Genomic DNA, 17,488 nt, shown 5'->3' with positions numbered 1-17,488 from the left:
GAGGCAAGACATGATGAAGGTTTATCTCAGATAAGAAAAACTATTTGTCTTAAGAAAAATCAAAGAAAGTTTCTTTGGTTTCGGCGTATTGAGCCAAGGAGTTTGACTTTGAGATTGCAATTTTAATTGTTAGGAAAAAATTTTGTACCAATAATGGTATTACGTAACTCCTACAATAAAAACAGATTTGTATATAGTACAGACAGTAATTGTGTACATGGACCTTCGCAACTGCAAAAGCTGCCTTTTTAACTGCGACTATAATCTTTGCGTTTATTTCTTCATTCCGTATGTTCAAATTTATATAATCATCAATTCATGCTAACACCTCTTATTCTTGTTTTTTCTATGTTTTATCTGTTTACTAAGCATCGCTGCTTACCGTCTGTACTTGCACGTTCCTAATCAAAGGTGGGGGGCGGGGGGAAAGACAGGTTTGTCCAGTTTTCTGTAATTGGGATGCCAAAAAACGTTGCGTAAGTTTGGGGGAGATATGAAAAACGAGCATCTCCATATTAAAACATCCTCAACCGTACTGTAGTACACATATTGAACACAGCCTCGTGGTAGCCATAGTTATTATACTTTTATCTTCCGCTTAGCTTTTTCTCCGCAGACGGGAACATGGTAGAACCTTTTATTCTCTGTGACAGAATTCCAGTTTAAATTGACGTAAGAAGAACCGCGCTGCACGAAAAATTAAATTAACACAAATTTACTGGCAAATATGATGCAAAAAGTGCAAACTAGGAGAAAATCAATGGCAAAGATGGTAAATACCGCATTTGCATCCCAGTTGACATGGGGTTTTAAATTCTTGGCAAATGCGTTATTTACAATCTTTGCCCTTGATTTAATCGTAGTGTGCTATTTTTTGCACCATATTTGCACTGAATAAATTTGATTTAAAACAAACTCTTCTTACCCTAAATAAAGTAATGTATGTGTTAGGACTTCCCTCTCAGCAGACTATCAAAGTAATAAGCTTTTTGCCGTAAGTTAACTTATAATTCAAAACCAGGGAAGTGTTAATACGCTTTCCACTTTTTCATTTCTTTACGATCCAGTTTCTGATCATTGTCTGGCTTAAGAGAAATTAAACCGTCTGAGTAGATCGCTTCGGGGCCGTCTGTTCCTGATGCTTCCAAAGTTCGTGCATGAGCGAAAAGGAATTTTTTTTCCAAAATGTTCTTCTTTGGCTTTTTCATTCTTCCGTTTCTTTCTCTTTCTCATTCTTTTCTTTACCATTTTTTAGCTCTATATTTTCATTTTATAGGTTTCATTTTGATGAGAAAAGATTTTGGAAGAGCTTTTAGGATCGTAGGATTAGATGGAGGGAGACTGGTACAGGTATGTAGTCAAGCAACATTTTCATTTGGTATTTTCGGGCCAACTTCACTTTGCCGCACTTAGTTCTCCAGCCTGTTTGACTAAATGTCGCGGCTCATTCGGGCGTAGTTTGAATTGTTTAAAAGATCTTTTTCCTGCTCAGAGTTGTCTGTGTCTAGCTGTCTAAATGAGAACATCACAAACGGTACAGGTTACAGAAGTTACAGGCGGTAGGGATGAAATTACAGGTGAGAAATTAGTCGACGCCCTTTTTTGTATTGATTCAATTTGATCACTTAAGTATTGCCGGCGTGAGGCCAGCCCAAGCGGGACTCGCATACTCTAAAACAGACCTGATGATACTACAATAGACAAGAATAAGCTGCCTATCAGTTATTCCGCACTTCTTATGGGCGCGTATTGCATATAATCCCTTACTCCCTTTCTTTATGATATGGGTGACATGCTCGTTCCATGTTGAGTTATCCGACGAGTGAACCCCTAACAGCTTGTAACAGGAAGCCTTTTCTATCAGAGAGATACCAACCAATACAGGGGCTGGCAAACGGGCAATACTGCAAAAAACTAATGCACATTTCCTTGCATTTTTTACCGTTAAGAATCATCCCCTAGAGTAAGCAAACGAGTAAATATCCGAAACAGTAAAATTCAAATATGAATGAGTGGTTCACGTTCTTCCTGAATTGCTACAGCCTTAGCCTTTCCAAATAAATACATTGATAAGTTTTGCTAAAAAGGTATTTGTTAACCACAAGGGTTTAGAAGAAATTTAGCTGATTTAGGATAATGAATTAGGGAATTACCTTTTTCCTTGTTCCTTGAAAGGTTCAACCAACAAAGTGATAGTCCAGTTTGACACTTTAGATAATGGGGGATACAATATAAACCTTTCTATACGCCTATCTCTGATATCATTCTGTGAGTGTTGATTTGCAAATGTAGTCATTACAATGTATGTTTCACGTGTTTCTTAGGTTTCGGCGCTCTGAATCTAAAAATGCGCATAAAAGCATTTCGCTTTTTGGCTCTAAGACAGACTGCTCAGCTCCTGAAAGCATTGGTTTTCCAATATTTCAGTTATGGGATGATTTTCTCGAAACATCTCACACGACCTAAGCTGTCAGGGGCGTAGTCTAAAATGAGGCAAGACATGAGGAAGGTTTTTCTCAGATACGAAAACCTAATTGTTGAGTCTTATATTGATGGTTTCCTGTGACCACCTGCAGAAAAGATTGCAAGTCTCTCTCCATCACTCACAGGAAAACTGAGTTATTTTAGGTTATTTATCTTTGTCGCATTTTAAAGAAGAAACGTCAAGACTCCATAAATCACTGTTTATGATGATCTTAGCTAACCTGTGAGCAAGAGTTTCTTTCTGGTATGGCCTTTCGCATCATTCGCGTCGCCTGTGGGTTGTTAGTCGCTTAGTTGGTTTGTTTACAACTATGTAACTGACAACTCATGCAAATGACTTCGTAATGCTCAAAGCCATGCCAGAAAGAAACCCCTGTTCGCAGGGAAATCTCAGCTACTTTTTCATTCCATTTTATTTTAGTCTGCTATATCTATTTTTCTTTTCCTTGGTATGCAACACCATCTAATGTAGATGGTAATGTAATTACCAAAAACAGACGTTTAAACCTGTAAATCATCTTGCAATATTATGTAAGTCTGCATTTTTATTAAACCATCATTTGGGAGGCGTTTCTTTGATTTGATGCACCAAGTCTAAAAATACGTATAACAGGTTTCTGGAGAATAATTCTAGGATTATCATTTCAGTGGACCTCATTTAATTTCACCCTCTGCACTTATGGTGTTACAATATTCACCCCTAGGAAGCTTTTTCTCGAATTCAAACTTCTCCAGTTGAATAAATAGCTGACATTTGCGGCTAATTATTTACTATCTTATTAAAAATGGGGGTAAAATTCCATGTCCAAGAAGAAGCGAACTAGATTCCCGAGGGGCGGACTAGGTGGTGGCTTGGTCGAATTTCGAAAAAAAGTATATTTGGTACAACTCGGCGGTGGAGGATTCGTATCTCCGTCTGTTACAATGTATCTAACAAGACATTCAGCTGTCAGGGTAACCAAATACAGTCCAACCACAATTTGAGATTCAGACTGTTCTTATTATTAGAGATTCCAAATATTATTATTTTCTTCAAGTTCACGTTTATTAAAAACACTTTGCACACATGCCATTATTAATCTTTGCCCGCAAAGTAGCCTATAGCTAATTGAGGCGGGAAGGAAAAGTAAAAAAAGTTACAATAATAGGGTTGAAACATAGCAATAAAGATAAACAGATACACGAACATCAACATATTAAATTAACAAGGCATAAAATACATATATTTCAAAACAGGTAAATGAAACAAGGTATGAATAAAATTAACATAAAAATTTAATATTTACTAAATATGTCAAATAAAGTACGCGCGCCAACATAAGTATCCTCCTGTATCAAAATGTCCAGTAGCCGACTCTGTAGGGTATTCTTAAATTTATATTTAGGTAGAGCACAATCACTGTCGGGAATACTGTTCCATACTATTCAGCCTACTCAGCTCACCTACTCATTGGTGGTCCAATATTTCAGTTATGGGCTGATTTTCTCCAAAACGTCTCGTATGACCTAAGCTGTCAGAGGCATAGTCTATAATGAGGCAAGACATGAGGAAGGTTTATCTCAGATAAGAAAAACTATTTGTCTTAAGAAAAATCAAAGAAAGTTTCTTTGGTTTCGGCGCATTGTGCATGAAAGAATTTTACGAAGGCATAATCGTAATTAACATTGGGAGCTCTTACTTATTGGTGTTCCAATATTTCAGTCATAGGCTGCTTTTTCTCGAAACTTGGCACATGACCTTTCCTACCAAAGTCATTGTCCAAAATGAGGCAAGACAATGCCTTTAGCTTGAAGAACGTTTATTTCAAAACATAAACATAAAAGGTACCGATGCCAAACAATTATACCTGTGCGTCAGCGAATCCAAGACATTTTTCTGTACGTTAACATTTTCACCGATTAATCATCATATGAATTCTTTCTTTGGTTTCGACGCATTAAGACTAAATATTTGCCAAAAAGCTTTTTGCAAGAGAATAATGCTATAATTATCACTGGGACCTCTTGCTAGACTCGGCTACTCATCGGTGTTTTAATACTGGAAAATCTGGCATTACCTTAGCTCTGGGCGGTGCAAAATGAGGCAACATTTATTTCAGAGTAGACAAATTATTTGTCTTAACAAAAACTAAAATTAAAACATGGAAGGTACCGAAAACAAACATTTGTATCTGTAAATCCGCAAATATCTTGCAATATTCTGTAAGTTTGCATTACTATTAAACCATCATTTGGGAAGCGTTTCTTTGATTTGATGCACCAAGTCTAAAAATACGCATAATAGGTTTCTGACTGGAGAATAATTCTATGATTATCATTTTAGTGGACCTCCTTTAATTTCACCTCCTGCACTTATGGTGTTCCAGTATTCACCCCGTGGAAGCTTTTTCTCGAATTCAAAATTTCTCCTGTTGAATAAATAGCTAAAATTTGCGGCTAATTACTGATTTAGCTATCTTATTAAAAAGTGGGGGTAAAATTCCATGTCCAAGAAGAAACGAACTAGATTCCCGTGGGACGGACTAGGTTATAGCCCGCTCGGATCTTGAAAAAAACGTATATCTGGTACAAGGCAGTGGAGGATTGGTATCTCTGCGTCTAAAAGCTCACAAGTCCCATTGATTCAGTAGTGGCAAGAAGTGGTCACAAGGGGATTTTCAAACGCAAAATTCACACAGTTCAAAGTACTTTCAAGGGTAGGTATGTAGCTTTCTGTTGATTTAGGTTGTATTTTCGCTGACAAACTTTGTCCCTGGCTCTGATAATGGCCTTTTGTGCTCCTTTTAGATCAATATTTCGGGCCTCATTACAATTGCAAATGTAGCGATGGCTGAATGAGCCCGAATGGTCCATAGGCCAGAAAGTGAAACCCTCCCCCGCCCTCGAGGATTTTTGCAGACATATATCCACAGGTAGCCCAAGCTCGAAATATGAGCATCGGCGAGCATCGGCATTGTTGTGTAACGTTCAAAATATAAGGATTTGTATGGGAAAGAAAACCCTATCGTTTCTGTAACCTACGAAAATGAAAGGATTTAGTTAAAGGTAAACCTTTATATAGAGAGAAAACCGTTGACATAAAAACCCATAAAACGGCCATTAATCGGCCCGTGGACCACACAGGGGAAACGTTACACACATTTAAAGTAAGGTAAGCTGTTTTTTATTGAAATCCTTTCATTTTCGTAGGTTACAGAAACGATAGTTTTTTTCCCATACAAATCCTTATATTTTGAATGTTACGAAACAATGCCCATGTTCACCGATGCTCATATTTCGAGCTTGGGCTACTTCTGATGTATCATTTCAAAGCTTCACCCAAGGGTATTTGAAAATGCATGTTTGCACTTGATTGCTTGGTGGGTGTGGCTGTGCAGCAACATTCTTTTCCTCACCAAAGAGTCACAGGTTACCCACACCAAGAGGTAAGTTAACGGTGAGTTAACCTCTTCTGAAACACCATTACCAACAAAAATATCACTCAAAGTTATTTAAGGTAAAGTTTTTTTTAATCTCATATGTAAGTTAAAATTCTCTACTTTACTTTACTTTTAAGCTCCAAAAACTTACCGTTTACTTGGATACGTAACGAACACCTCTTACGACAGTTCTAATAAAAAAATCTCTTTGAAATGTCTAACCTACGTGAAATTTTGGTAGTTACTGGCCAATGAGAATGTACTAGCCACTAAATGATGACTAATCCCTAGTTTGCTGCTTATGCGATGTTTCCAAGCCGAAAAGACGTTAACAGCGCTTTGTAAGGTCCTGTAAAGTAAAGCACGATAATAATTCCACAGCACTGTCTTTAATTATTTTTGTTCAAGCTTTTTATGGTACATTGGCTGCAACAAAAAAGCTAGTTAATCATTTCGTGCATTTTATTTCAAGACGCATATCGTACTTCTCTATTTAATATCCCATGAGGCACAGTCCACCTTTTTTCCTATCCCACAATCCTTTGAGACTCAGATTAATATTCAGAAGAATTCAGTGATGTAATTGTACGTTTGAGTAGTTTTCATCTTACCTGGGCATTCATGGGTGCCCTTGGAAAGAAAATGAGATGTAGTGGTTTTGAAGAAGTCCTCATCGAATCAGGGATCTGTGCAATCTGATTGATAGAGCAAGTTTTGACAGGCAAACATTATAACCACGCCCTTTTTGTGCACAAGGTTGTCTACGAAGCTTTGGAACGAATTCTTCTTCAGGTCTAAGAGTCGTTGCATGGTTGTCTTTTTGATAAACAAGGAGTTACAACATTAGACTATCTAGCGAAGAACCCGTGCAAAGAAAACCTTTTGGAATGTTTAGCAAGTGAAAACTGTAACAAGTTCCTAGACGGTTATGATAAATTGAAATAAACTGCTCGGCAGGGCGCGCTTGGCAAGACAGCTCAGTTTTGGTTGAGCTACTCCATGAGGACCCGCATACGACTTTATTTTGCACATCACATGACGCCGGCGTTGTTAAGGACGCTAGGGTTTGAATGACAATCAATAAACCTACTACTGCGAAAAGCAATTATTTTCTTCACCGTTTGATCCAACCATCAGTGGTCAGTTATTCGATAAAGCGTTACATTTTTTAATTTGATTAAGGCGGCATCTGGCGATAGAGTAATTAGATAAGAGATTACAATTTAACATATGCCTGAGATTTGCGTTCTCAGCTCACGAGTTATCCAGAATAATCGCGCGTGGCCTACGACTCAAGCGTTGTCTTTCTGGTCTTTGCCAGTATTAAAATGTAGCGTAGTTCCATATTATATTTTATGTATTGAAGGTCGCGGAACTCAAATAGAATCTGACAAATGTTGCTAGATAAAAGCGTTGGTTCAAAATGTTGATAAAGTATAACCCCCAGTCCGTGAACACACAGCATACTACTCATCGTAAAGGAAAGATAGATGCCAAAGTAAATTGCAATCATTGATCTCCGAGGCTGTGTGCGTGCAGATTCAATCAATTTTTTGGCCTGAACTTGCTAAGCTGCAGTTTCCGCACTGGAAATTTGTAACGAGACGATGGCGAATATGTGGCGCAAACCGGTTTAAATATAGGATTTACGGCCCTTCGTGTTGTTCTTTTTCGCAGTGGTACAGTCAAACCTGTACATATGTAATGGCCCAGTATATAGCGGTCACCCTGCAATATTACGGTCACCAAACAAATTCTGGGAAGTGGTGCCTTATATTTACTGTAAAGATGCCCTGTACATGACAGTCACCTGTATGTAACGGAAGCTGTCATCCTTTAGGCTTACAGATTCCCTTTTTTACCTGTATAAAACGGTCACCAATTCGGATTAGGATCAAACTATGTAATGTTTAGTAAACGAGCAGGAGTGTTTTATCGAGATTTGTCTGCATAGACATTCCTGGAAAAGTGTGTCTCAATAAAGTTGATAACAATGACGCGTATGTGAGTTAACATTCGAAAAATATATTAGGTATGAAATTAGACATGCAAGGAAATCAAATCTCACACGCGTTTAGGAATTTTCCAGTCCATGAACAACACTAACCGAAGACGACAAGGCGTCTTGTTCCAGAGCTTTTCGGAAGCCTAACAATGCCGAGGAAGAGAGGAAGTCCAACAAGTGCAGTGAAAAAGTAGTCTTTCAACAAATGTTTCTACCATGGACGAGTGGTAGGTAAACAGAAATCCAGTTCTCGAGCCTTGCTTATTCACAACTGGCAAGTCTTGAGTGCAACGCTTGGACACTGCTGTAGCCAATATGAGTCACTAAACGTTTGGCTGATTAAACTGGTAAAAGAACAAAGTTTAATTTGTGCAATAGTAAATTTACTGCGTATGTTATTTTGAAAGAACATTAAATATTCACCCACCATTTGTTGTGCCAGTTGCTGTGTTGCTAATAAGGGAAGGTTTTATTAATATAAAGTCACTGCACGTGAAGTATTATCGACCATTTGATAGGTCAATGGGTTTATGAATTATTAATGAATTTTTGAATATAATATTAACGAATCGTCCCAAGTTTTATTCAGTAGATTATTAAATTGTAGCTGCCTGGGTATGGGTCTCACTTAAAGACAAATATTATACTAAATACAACTACAAACCACAAATACGTCTCATCGCCTGCGTACAATGAATAACGTGTACCAGAACAAACCACTGGACAGTGGCACAGGCACAAAAAACAATAACAGATTTCTATGTCTAAAAATTCATATTGTATTTTTTTCCATCCAAATTTGCAGATAATATTTATCTCAATATATATGTTGACTACTTTTCTCACAAAAATGACTTCTGTTTCCCCAGGTCCCGTGTTTTTTTATCATCACGTAGATAGCAACATGCTAATTTTAAAGATTTATAAGTAAGTAACTTGCTCGGTTTCATTATTCCCTAAGGATTCAAACGGGTCTATCATTGTTGTCATTGAAATAAAAGAGATTCCAGGATCTAGATGATTCGACTGATAAAAGCATTTAGTACAGCTGCAACATGTTATGTGAAGGAAATTACAAAAGTTTTCTCTAAATTCCGGGATCCGCAAATGGTAAATAACAATGTTGATAAGTGAATTGCTAAAATGAAAGAGTTTGATAATGTAGACTGATGACACAGGTATTCTTTGGCATGGGACGCATAAGTGGACAGCAAGCACTAATATTTCAAATGGAAACCACGTGATAATAAAGGCCGCTGTAACCAATAACATTGTCTTGGCAAGTTTATCATCGTTTGTATTTCTATGTGGATTGGGTAATCGAGCTTTTAGAGTTTTCCAAATAAAGCCGTAACAGAAAATTGTGATGAGCAGAGGAGTAGTCAGGGAGACCATGACAATAGCAACAAAATGTAGACGAGCAATGATAGAATAATTCAAAAGAAGTCTCGAAGATGAAACCAATGCAGCTAAGAACCATGGCGTAGCAATCGCTAAAAGGTAAGCCCGAGAGCTGAGAAAGCGATGACGGAGTGGCTTCCCAATAGCATGCATCCTCTCCAACGATATAACAGCAATTATGAAAACAGATGCCAGGCCCACTAGCATGTCAGCACAGTCAAATACAAGAAGTAGTAAACGTGTCACATAACTGTTGTGAAGTGTCACGAAGATGGGAATGGATACCAAACCAACCATTAAATCCGCGATTGCCAAATTAATCAAGAGAATGTGAGGTCGCTTTCGAAGCTTTCGTTTGGAAAATATGAAAATGGTGAAGGCGTTTCCAACAATTATGAAAAATGCGACCATCCCAAAACATATACTCCAGAGGATGTTCCAAGAATCAAACTCCATTATTTTTAATCGTCACCAGTGTGTTTATTGGATTGTCTGACTGGAAATAGAGAAGAAAAATCAACTATTTAGCCTGATAACAATGTAAATATAACTCTGCAGCCGTTTTCCTGACAATTGGTTCTTTTTTTACCGACAATGCTACCACATATAATGTTTTTCTTTTTGTACTTCACCAGGAAATACTTTAATCTGACGAGTAAGAAAAAAAATATTTTCTCTTATGGAATAAGTAATCTGGCGTTTTAGAGAAACGGGTCTGTCACTTTCAATGCAAAATTCTATTTCTTCCGGAATAATATCAGGGCCCAGGCAGCAGTTTTTTTAAGTTCAGGAGTCGATAACCACCCATATGAAAGTTGAGGGGGCGAGGGGGGGGAGGGGAGGAGGGTAGACTCTAAATTTACCGAAATTTAATTTCCGATTACAGTCAACAGTTGTGATCAGCATATTTATTTGCTACGTCGGCAAGGCAAATTCCTCTGTTCTCTCTTTGTGGCTCATAAGTATTGTTGGAACACTGAACCCAGGCGTAGTCAATCTGTAGAAATCGATATCGGAAATCAATCGATACACTCGATATCAAGCGATATCAATCACCGATTGCTATCGATTGATATCGGTAATCGATAACAATCGAACTCACAGAAAAAAATTGTCGATTTTTATCGACTGGCAAAAATCGATAACAATCGATAATCGATAATTATTGATAACAGTCGATAATCTAAAAGAGTATTTATTTTAAACATATTACAGAAGACTGGCGTTGCTATCTATTAAACGAATATACGAGAAAGGCGTTAAAGGTTAAGTATTTTATTATCAACTTCATCATCTAGTCAAGGCGGAGTGTTCATCCCACTTGGTTTTCTGACGTTTTAAAATATTTTTACATGTTTTTTCCTATGGTATTTTGTTGATAACTGTAAACCTATTGCATGCTATGATGATTGAATGACTCAATAAAACCATACAGACCACATTGTGTCGATGATTAACTTGTAAAACGACAACAATCGTTTCCAGTAACAATCGATAATAATCGATAACATTCGATAAATCAATCGTTATCGATTTCTATCGGAAATCGATATCAATCGAACTCACAACTTTATTTCTTCATGGATTGCGATCGATTGATACCGATTATCGGTTTATCGATTGACTATGCCTGAACTGAACCTTTCTTGAGTCATTGTTGAGCGTAGCAATGTTTTTCACCTTCAAAACGCTGAAAAGGACCTTTCTCCTGCTGCGTCTGATTGCACATACAGGATTCACCATCAGAAGTTTGCAGATCGTGACAATTTGACTGATTTATCATGATCTTCTGAGGTTCCTGAACTCCTTCATTTTGTCTGGAATGACATCGAAACATGTGATATCAAAACTTAAATTTCAATTTGGGCTTTTAATGCATAAAACAGTACATCATCAGCCAAAATAACCAAGAGCCATATAATTATGGCTCCTGTAATAACAGAAACTGTGATCGTCTACAGATTGGCCATGACGATCACTGACAACGATTTTTAAACTTGACAGTGACATTTATTTTCTTAAAATGTCCAAGCCCAAATTTTGCGACTTCTACAGAGAATTGTTTGGAAAGCTAACTTTTTGAAAATTAAATCTGTGAAGCATCGGCGTGCCGCACAAATACTGAAGACATGGCCAGGAATAAAACAAAAATAACTAATCAAGACACAATCTCCTCACATTCGATTCGTTAAACAAATCGAATTTTTCTCTTTTGCCGATTCATTGCTTTCAGAGAGGGAAACACAGAGTAAAGTTATTATAAATCACCAAATCGAATGCTGGGAGATTGATATTTTTCTTTTCATTTTCTTGTCCCGCTTCCGATTAAAAACACTCCTTACCTTTAGCAAAAGCTGAGAAGACTTCTTCCGAATCAACTCCAAAAATCCTTTGATATATAAACGAGTATTGTTAAAACACTGTTACGACACTGAATCAGCATCTAAAGTTTTAGCGTCGTCCACATTCGCGAGTGCAATATTTCGGAAATAATTTATTGATATAATTACATTTGAAATACCACACCATCAGAAGAAATGTAGGTCACATAATACGAACTGAATATAGAGTTCATAGCAAGAAAATGTTATAAAAATATTAATATCGGCGGCCAAAAATAATTTTTTCCTGCAGCAGAAGGATTTTTTTGCCATGCCCGTTGTCAAAGGTATCGACAACTGAGTCCACAGCAACTGTTTTATTCTTAAGAAAAAGAGAGTTTTGGAAAACTTAATCAATATTATCATGAGGTGAACGATAAATTACTGACTTATTTGATTAAATTAGACTATTTATTTTCCTCTGAGTTTTTAATTAAGTAAATTTAATTCGATATACTGTGTTATAGAAAATTTTACTGTCCTTTTTCGCAATTAACGAGACAGAGCTGATACGCTTTTTTCTGCTCCGTTGAAGTCACTGGCCTATTTTCAATTCTTCGTCTTTATCTCCACTTGGAAATTAGAAAATAAAATAAAATTTGAAATGTAATATGGCTGTCCGGCGAAATAATGGGTTTCGACTTTTTCCACCAAAGGAGGTTTCAATCAACATTTTTCCTTATTCTATAGAGAGAAATGAAAACTTTTCTGTTTTTTGAGTTTCTCCACATCCACACTAATTCGTTTGTCAAATTTCAACAACTAATCTGTACAGCTGCGGACCGCTGGCAAAGGAACACCAACCAGTTTTTGCATCGATGTTAAGTTCATCTTCGATACTGTACGTTTAGGTTTGTCCAGCTCCGCAAATATTCTATTATTATTCTAATAGCAGATGTAGCCCTCCGAGTTGTCTTCTTGCTGTTTTTGCCATGTTTTTAGTTATTATTTTGCCTAGTTCCAGCTGTAGTTCGTACTCTTGAAACGGGTGAAATGTCCGCCTTTGTTTTTTTACAACCAAAACAACTCAACTTCGCCCCCAGGTCTTCTCGGTTAACGGTGCCTTAACCTGTAGCGGGCTGCATTTTTGACGTCATTTCCTCGTTAAACACAAAATTCTTCCAAATTTGGTCATCAGTAACTGGTTATGGTGAATTATGGGTGTGCTTTTAGCCAATCAGAATTGGGGAAAATTAATTGAATGAATAATAATTAGCAATTATTGCACGAGCCTGAGTAAGATGTGAAGAATTATGGAGATCAAGGATACACACGAAAGCCAAATTCAATGATTGTCACTTTATTATTCGTTCATAACAAATTATTTCTAAATTCTTAACATTCTCGAAGACTTTCTTCAAAACTTTGGCTTATTTCTCAGCACTGTTTCAAAAATAGGTGTTTTTCCTTGCAGATACTCTTCAAATCCTTTCATTAAGACAGACGACTATCCTAATCTACCAACCTAATTCGGAAAAATGGAACATATTGATCGTTTGTATTTCACCCACTCATTTGCAATCGTCTTAAAAGTGTACCTGTATTTCTGATTAACATTAAGCGTATTCCGGTTAACCTCAGTATTGTTCTTCCTTCCTCTTTATATTACATTTATATTAAAAATTACTCTTCTTTGATATAAATTGTTATATATGATAAATTCAATATAATTCGGGGTGCGATTGTTTTTAATTTACTTATTTATCATTATAATAATAATTTTTTTTTTTTTTTTTTTTTTTTTTTTTTTTTTTTTTGTACGGGTAATATCGACCAAAACTAACTTTTGCTATTTCTGGGTAGTAAAAATATAAATTGTAAATTCTTAAGGACGAAAAAAATAAAATGAATGAACTGAAATGAAATAACAGGTTGAAGAAGCCGGTTTACGTATTCTTTAAGTAATCTTTTCAAATTAAGTATGTAATTATCACCAACTCAGTAAAACACCAGAGTGTAAGAACCTAAATTTTTTTGAAGTCTGGAAAAAAAGGTTCTTGTATTTTGAAACAGTTTAGGCAAATGAGGCTAATTTGGTTCTCGATTAGGTTATAAATTTCTGTTAGATAGAGTCGTTGACTGCCAGAAAAATATCAGTACAACCTTAGTGTGGTATTCACAACTGTATTATAAAAATCCTAACCAAACTGATTGCAGAATTTTTGTGTAGTGTTATCTCAAACGTGAAATTTCTCGGTTGAAATTTTTATCATAGGTTCACTGTAACCCATATATAAGAACCTCCTTGATCTCTCTTGACAAAGGGCAGTTTCTTATAAGCGAAATTGTACTGTACCAGAATTATTGGGTGGCAATAAGACAAACGGAGACATACTTTCCCGTTTTGGAAACAGAATTTCTACATATCGTGCTCAAAATTTTAGAGATGGTTACTTTTGCCGTGAACTTCTAATAATCAGACTTGATCATAAGCATATGCTTAACTCTAAACTCTTAGTATATAGTGAAAAACACGGAGCGTCTGAAAATACAATAATTTTGGCTTTCACAGAGGTTAACTGCTACGGCTGAATTATTAATATATTATTATTATTATTATCATTATTATTATTATCATAACAATTATATTTTTTATTGGTTCACTCCTTAAACTAAACCTAAAGATAAAATCTTTATTACAAAACCTCAATTAAAATCCTATTTACAATCAACCTGCTGTAACAAAAAATCTAATTAATTCATCAAAACACTATCTACAATTCCATCCGTTACAAAAGAAACCCCTCGGCCTTCATTAGAGAACAAAAACAATCCTATATATAATAAGTGAAGAAAGAAACTATTCATTTACAAATTCTAAAAAATAGAAGTAACGTAACCTTACATAAAAGAGGAGGAAATAGATATGATTAATAATAAAAGTTCAAAATTCTATAAAATAAAGAATTCCATTATGCAGAGATATTAAGATCATACAATCGAATTATACTAATGACGGCTAAACCAGTGTCCATAAAAAGCCCTAAGTAAAAGCATATAGACACGTATTTCAGATATCCGCACTAGCGACATTTATTTTACAGTCTAATGATTGCTCTATCTTGCTACGAAACGGCGTTCGCGAACCTCTGACGCATGCATGTACCGATCTTAAGAGTTCAAACGAGATCTGTGTCCTGAGCCAAGTGATTACAACATGATAAGGCTTGGTGTCTTTCTGAGCTATCTTGTCTGCGAGATGCTTTAAGGACCGCTGACACTCGTTTCCCATTCCGCCGCTGGTTCCAAACACTAAAGGCGTAAACGAACCCATTTCTACATCTAACACCCGCTGCTGGTACTTACGCTTCTTCTCTTCTTCTTGCTCTTTGAACACTTCCGATGTTGGCTTGCTCTGGTAACACTTGGAGTTGACGTGCGTAACTCTAACATCAAAAAATGCCGTAACTCCTCTTGCCTAGAAACCTCCCGCTTTGATGTCCAACCTTGCCTCAGAACTTGTAACAGCGCTCCTCAAATGAAATCGCTCGTTTGTCCAGGGGTTGAAGGCGTGGTTTGATTTCGACATTATTGCAGATCTTGTCGATGAATGTCGTTAACAAGTTCCGTACACCGTCCTGTCTCTGCGCTACAACTCCCCCCCCCCCCCCCCCTTTTTACAAGAGAGGGCGTGACTAACGGTGAATTTATCCCCACATATGCAATGACTTGGTAAATCGACTAAGGGCAAGTCATAACGCAAGCGTAGCGAGTCTCTGAACTCTTGCTTGTTGAGGGCTAAACCTTTGTCTGCGAGGGGCATCGCATTCATATTATTATTATTATTATTATTATTATTATTATTATTATTGTTGTTGTTATTAAACATTGTACTCGCACTGTCTGTTTTCTCATTGGCTAATTGTAAATTTTGGAAATCATAATCTGTAGGTTGCGCGTAATGCATGATTTTCAAGATCAATTTGAAAATGTCAAGATGCTGTGTAAGTCCTTATTTTCTTGAAAACATTGTATAATAAAACAATCATTATATTCCGTTTTAGTGATATCCGGAATAATCAAGGTCTTGGTAAGTGTTATCAGCCTCGGCGTTCGGCTAGGCTGATGAACACTTACCTCGAATTAATTTGATTATTCCGGATATCACAAAACCTCATCCAATACTTGTTCATTATCTGCATGTAATCCATGGGTATTTAGTATCTGTTTTGTATGTTACACTGACCTACACAAAGGTGGGTCTGGAGACGTCACGACTGTGATATCTTGAGCTTTTGATGCTTGAAGATTTTTTACCAGATTTTCGATCGATACTAGTTTGTTTTTTAGGCGCTTTTGATGGAAAGAGGCAGTAAAGAAACATCTCAAAGAGAGCTTCCTTGTATTCAGCAATTTTTAAAGGATAGATGACAACGTTGACAAAAGAATTACCAAACTGAAGTAGTTTCATAAGATGAAAAACCACAAAAGGCCAGCCTTGACACGGAGTACAAAACGAAGCAATAATGTTTATTATGTGGAATGGAAGCCAAGTTACGACAAATGACCCGGAAACAATGAAAAGTGTTTTTGTTAAATAGTCATCTTGATGTGCTTGTCTTGCCAGGCGAAGACGGGTCTTTTGCTTCCTCCACATTAGAGAGTACGCAACGCATGTGAAAAGAAGAGGGCTTGTGATAGAGACGATAATGATGACAACAAAAGCCAGTTTCGATATGATATAAAAATGAAGCAGGACTCGGGCTAAGATGCCAAGATGAGCTACGATCCAAGGGATACCTATAACACACGTGTAGAAACGCGACGTCAGCGTCCGATGGCGTAAAGGCCACAAAACAGCGTGCATCCTTTCCAACGAAATGCTAGCCAAGGTGAATATTGATAAAACTCCAGTGAAAATATCAACACATTGGAATGAAAGTATCAACAGATTTTTAGTCGTGTAAATTCCAACAGCAATGTACAGAGGCACAGCGAAGGCTCCGACCATAAGATCCGCGATGGCCAAGCTAATCAGTAGGAAGTGTGGGCGTTTTCGAAGTTTCTGTTTCAAAAATATGACAATGGTGATAAGATTTCCGAAGGTAATAACCACGGATGTTAATGCAAATGTCAGTGTCCAGAAAATGTTCCAGTACATACTGAAATCCATGACAAATCTGAATCATAAAATTTGTCAATATTGCAATTTACCTGCGAAAAAGAAACAAATCGTTCTATTTAAGTGAGTTGCAATAAATCACTTAGTGGTCCACTTAGGGAATTCACTTATGTGACTGCACTTACGATTCGTAAGTTTTCACTTAAATGTCGTTTATGCAGCAGAAATTGCGCGCAATGCATAAAACTATTTTTACGGGAAAAATAGCACGTAAATTTACGGGACCTATAAGCGTCCCGTATCCTCACTGTCTTTACTTAAGTTAACCGGATTTTTTTCTGGGAAGTTTTTTCTTTACGTAATTCCGTTCTAATGTGCTTTGTTAACCTCTGATGTGTACTTTAAAGCCGTCGTTGAAAAAAAAGAAGAACAACAAACATTTCCAGTAGATGTTCAGCCTCGGATATATTCTTGAAATATTCCTAGAAAATATATTCTTACAGAAAAAAAAGGTGTAGACGAGCTCATCACCAAGATACTCGGAAAGGAAAATCCCTCATTCGCGTCTATAGTTGGTGGAAGTAGGCCCGTTGATGGTTGTAATGGAAAGGAAGAGTACTTCAGAGAACGAGCAAGACGAAAACCGCGAAAACTGTGATTTAGTATTTTGAATATTTTATAGAAAAGGCGCAATACAAATAATAAATGTTATTGTTATTGTTAGTAAATTTTAGGG

General features: G+C 36.7%; 2 protein-coding genes across 2 annotated transcripts; both read right to left on the bottom strand.

Moving 5' to 3' along the window:
- Positions 1 to 8,829: 8,829 nt before the first annotated feature.
- Positions 8,830 to 9,765, bottom strand: LOC140926317 (adenosine receptor A2a-like). The gene has a single exon (XM_073376072.1). It carries the CDS (start codon positions 9,763 to 9,765, stop codon positions 8,830 to 8,832), a length of 936 nt encoding a protein of 311 aa, XP_073232173.1.
- Positions 9,766 to 15,876: 6,111 nt separating this feature from the next.
- On the bottom strand, positions 15,877 to 16,803 carry LOC140926316 (adenosine receptor A3-like). Its single transcript, XM_073376071.1, has one exon. The coding sequence runs from the start codon at positions 16,801 to 16,803 to the stop codon at positions 15,877 to 15,879; it is 927 nt and encodes a 308-aa protein (XP_073232172.1).
- Positions 16,804 to 17,488: the final 685 nt, after the last annotated feature.

This window comes from Porites lutea, chromosome 2 (genome assembly GCF_958299795.1).
Source record: "Porites lutea chromosome 2, jaPorLute2.1, whole genome shotgun sequence".
Classification (NCBI taxonomy): domain Eukaryota; kingdom Metazoa; phylum Cnidaria; class Anthozoa; order Scleractinia; family Poritidae; genus Porites; species Porites lutea.
The sequence above is the reverse complement of the archived record's forward strand: the minus strand, read 5'-3'. Positions and strand labels throughout refer to the sequence as shown.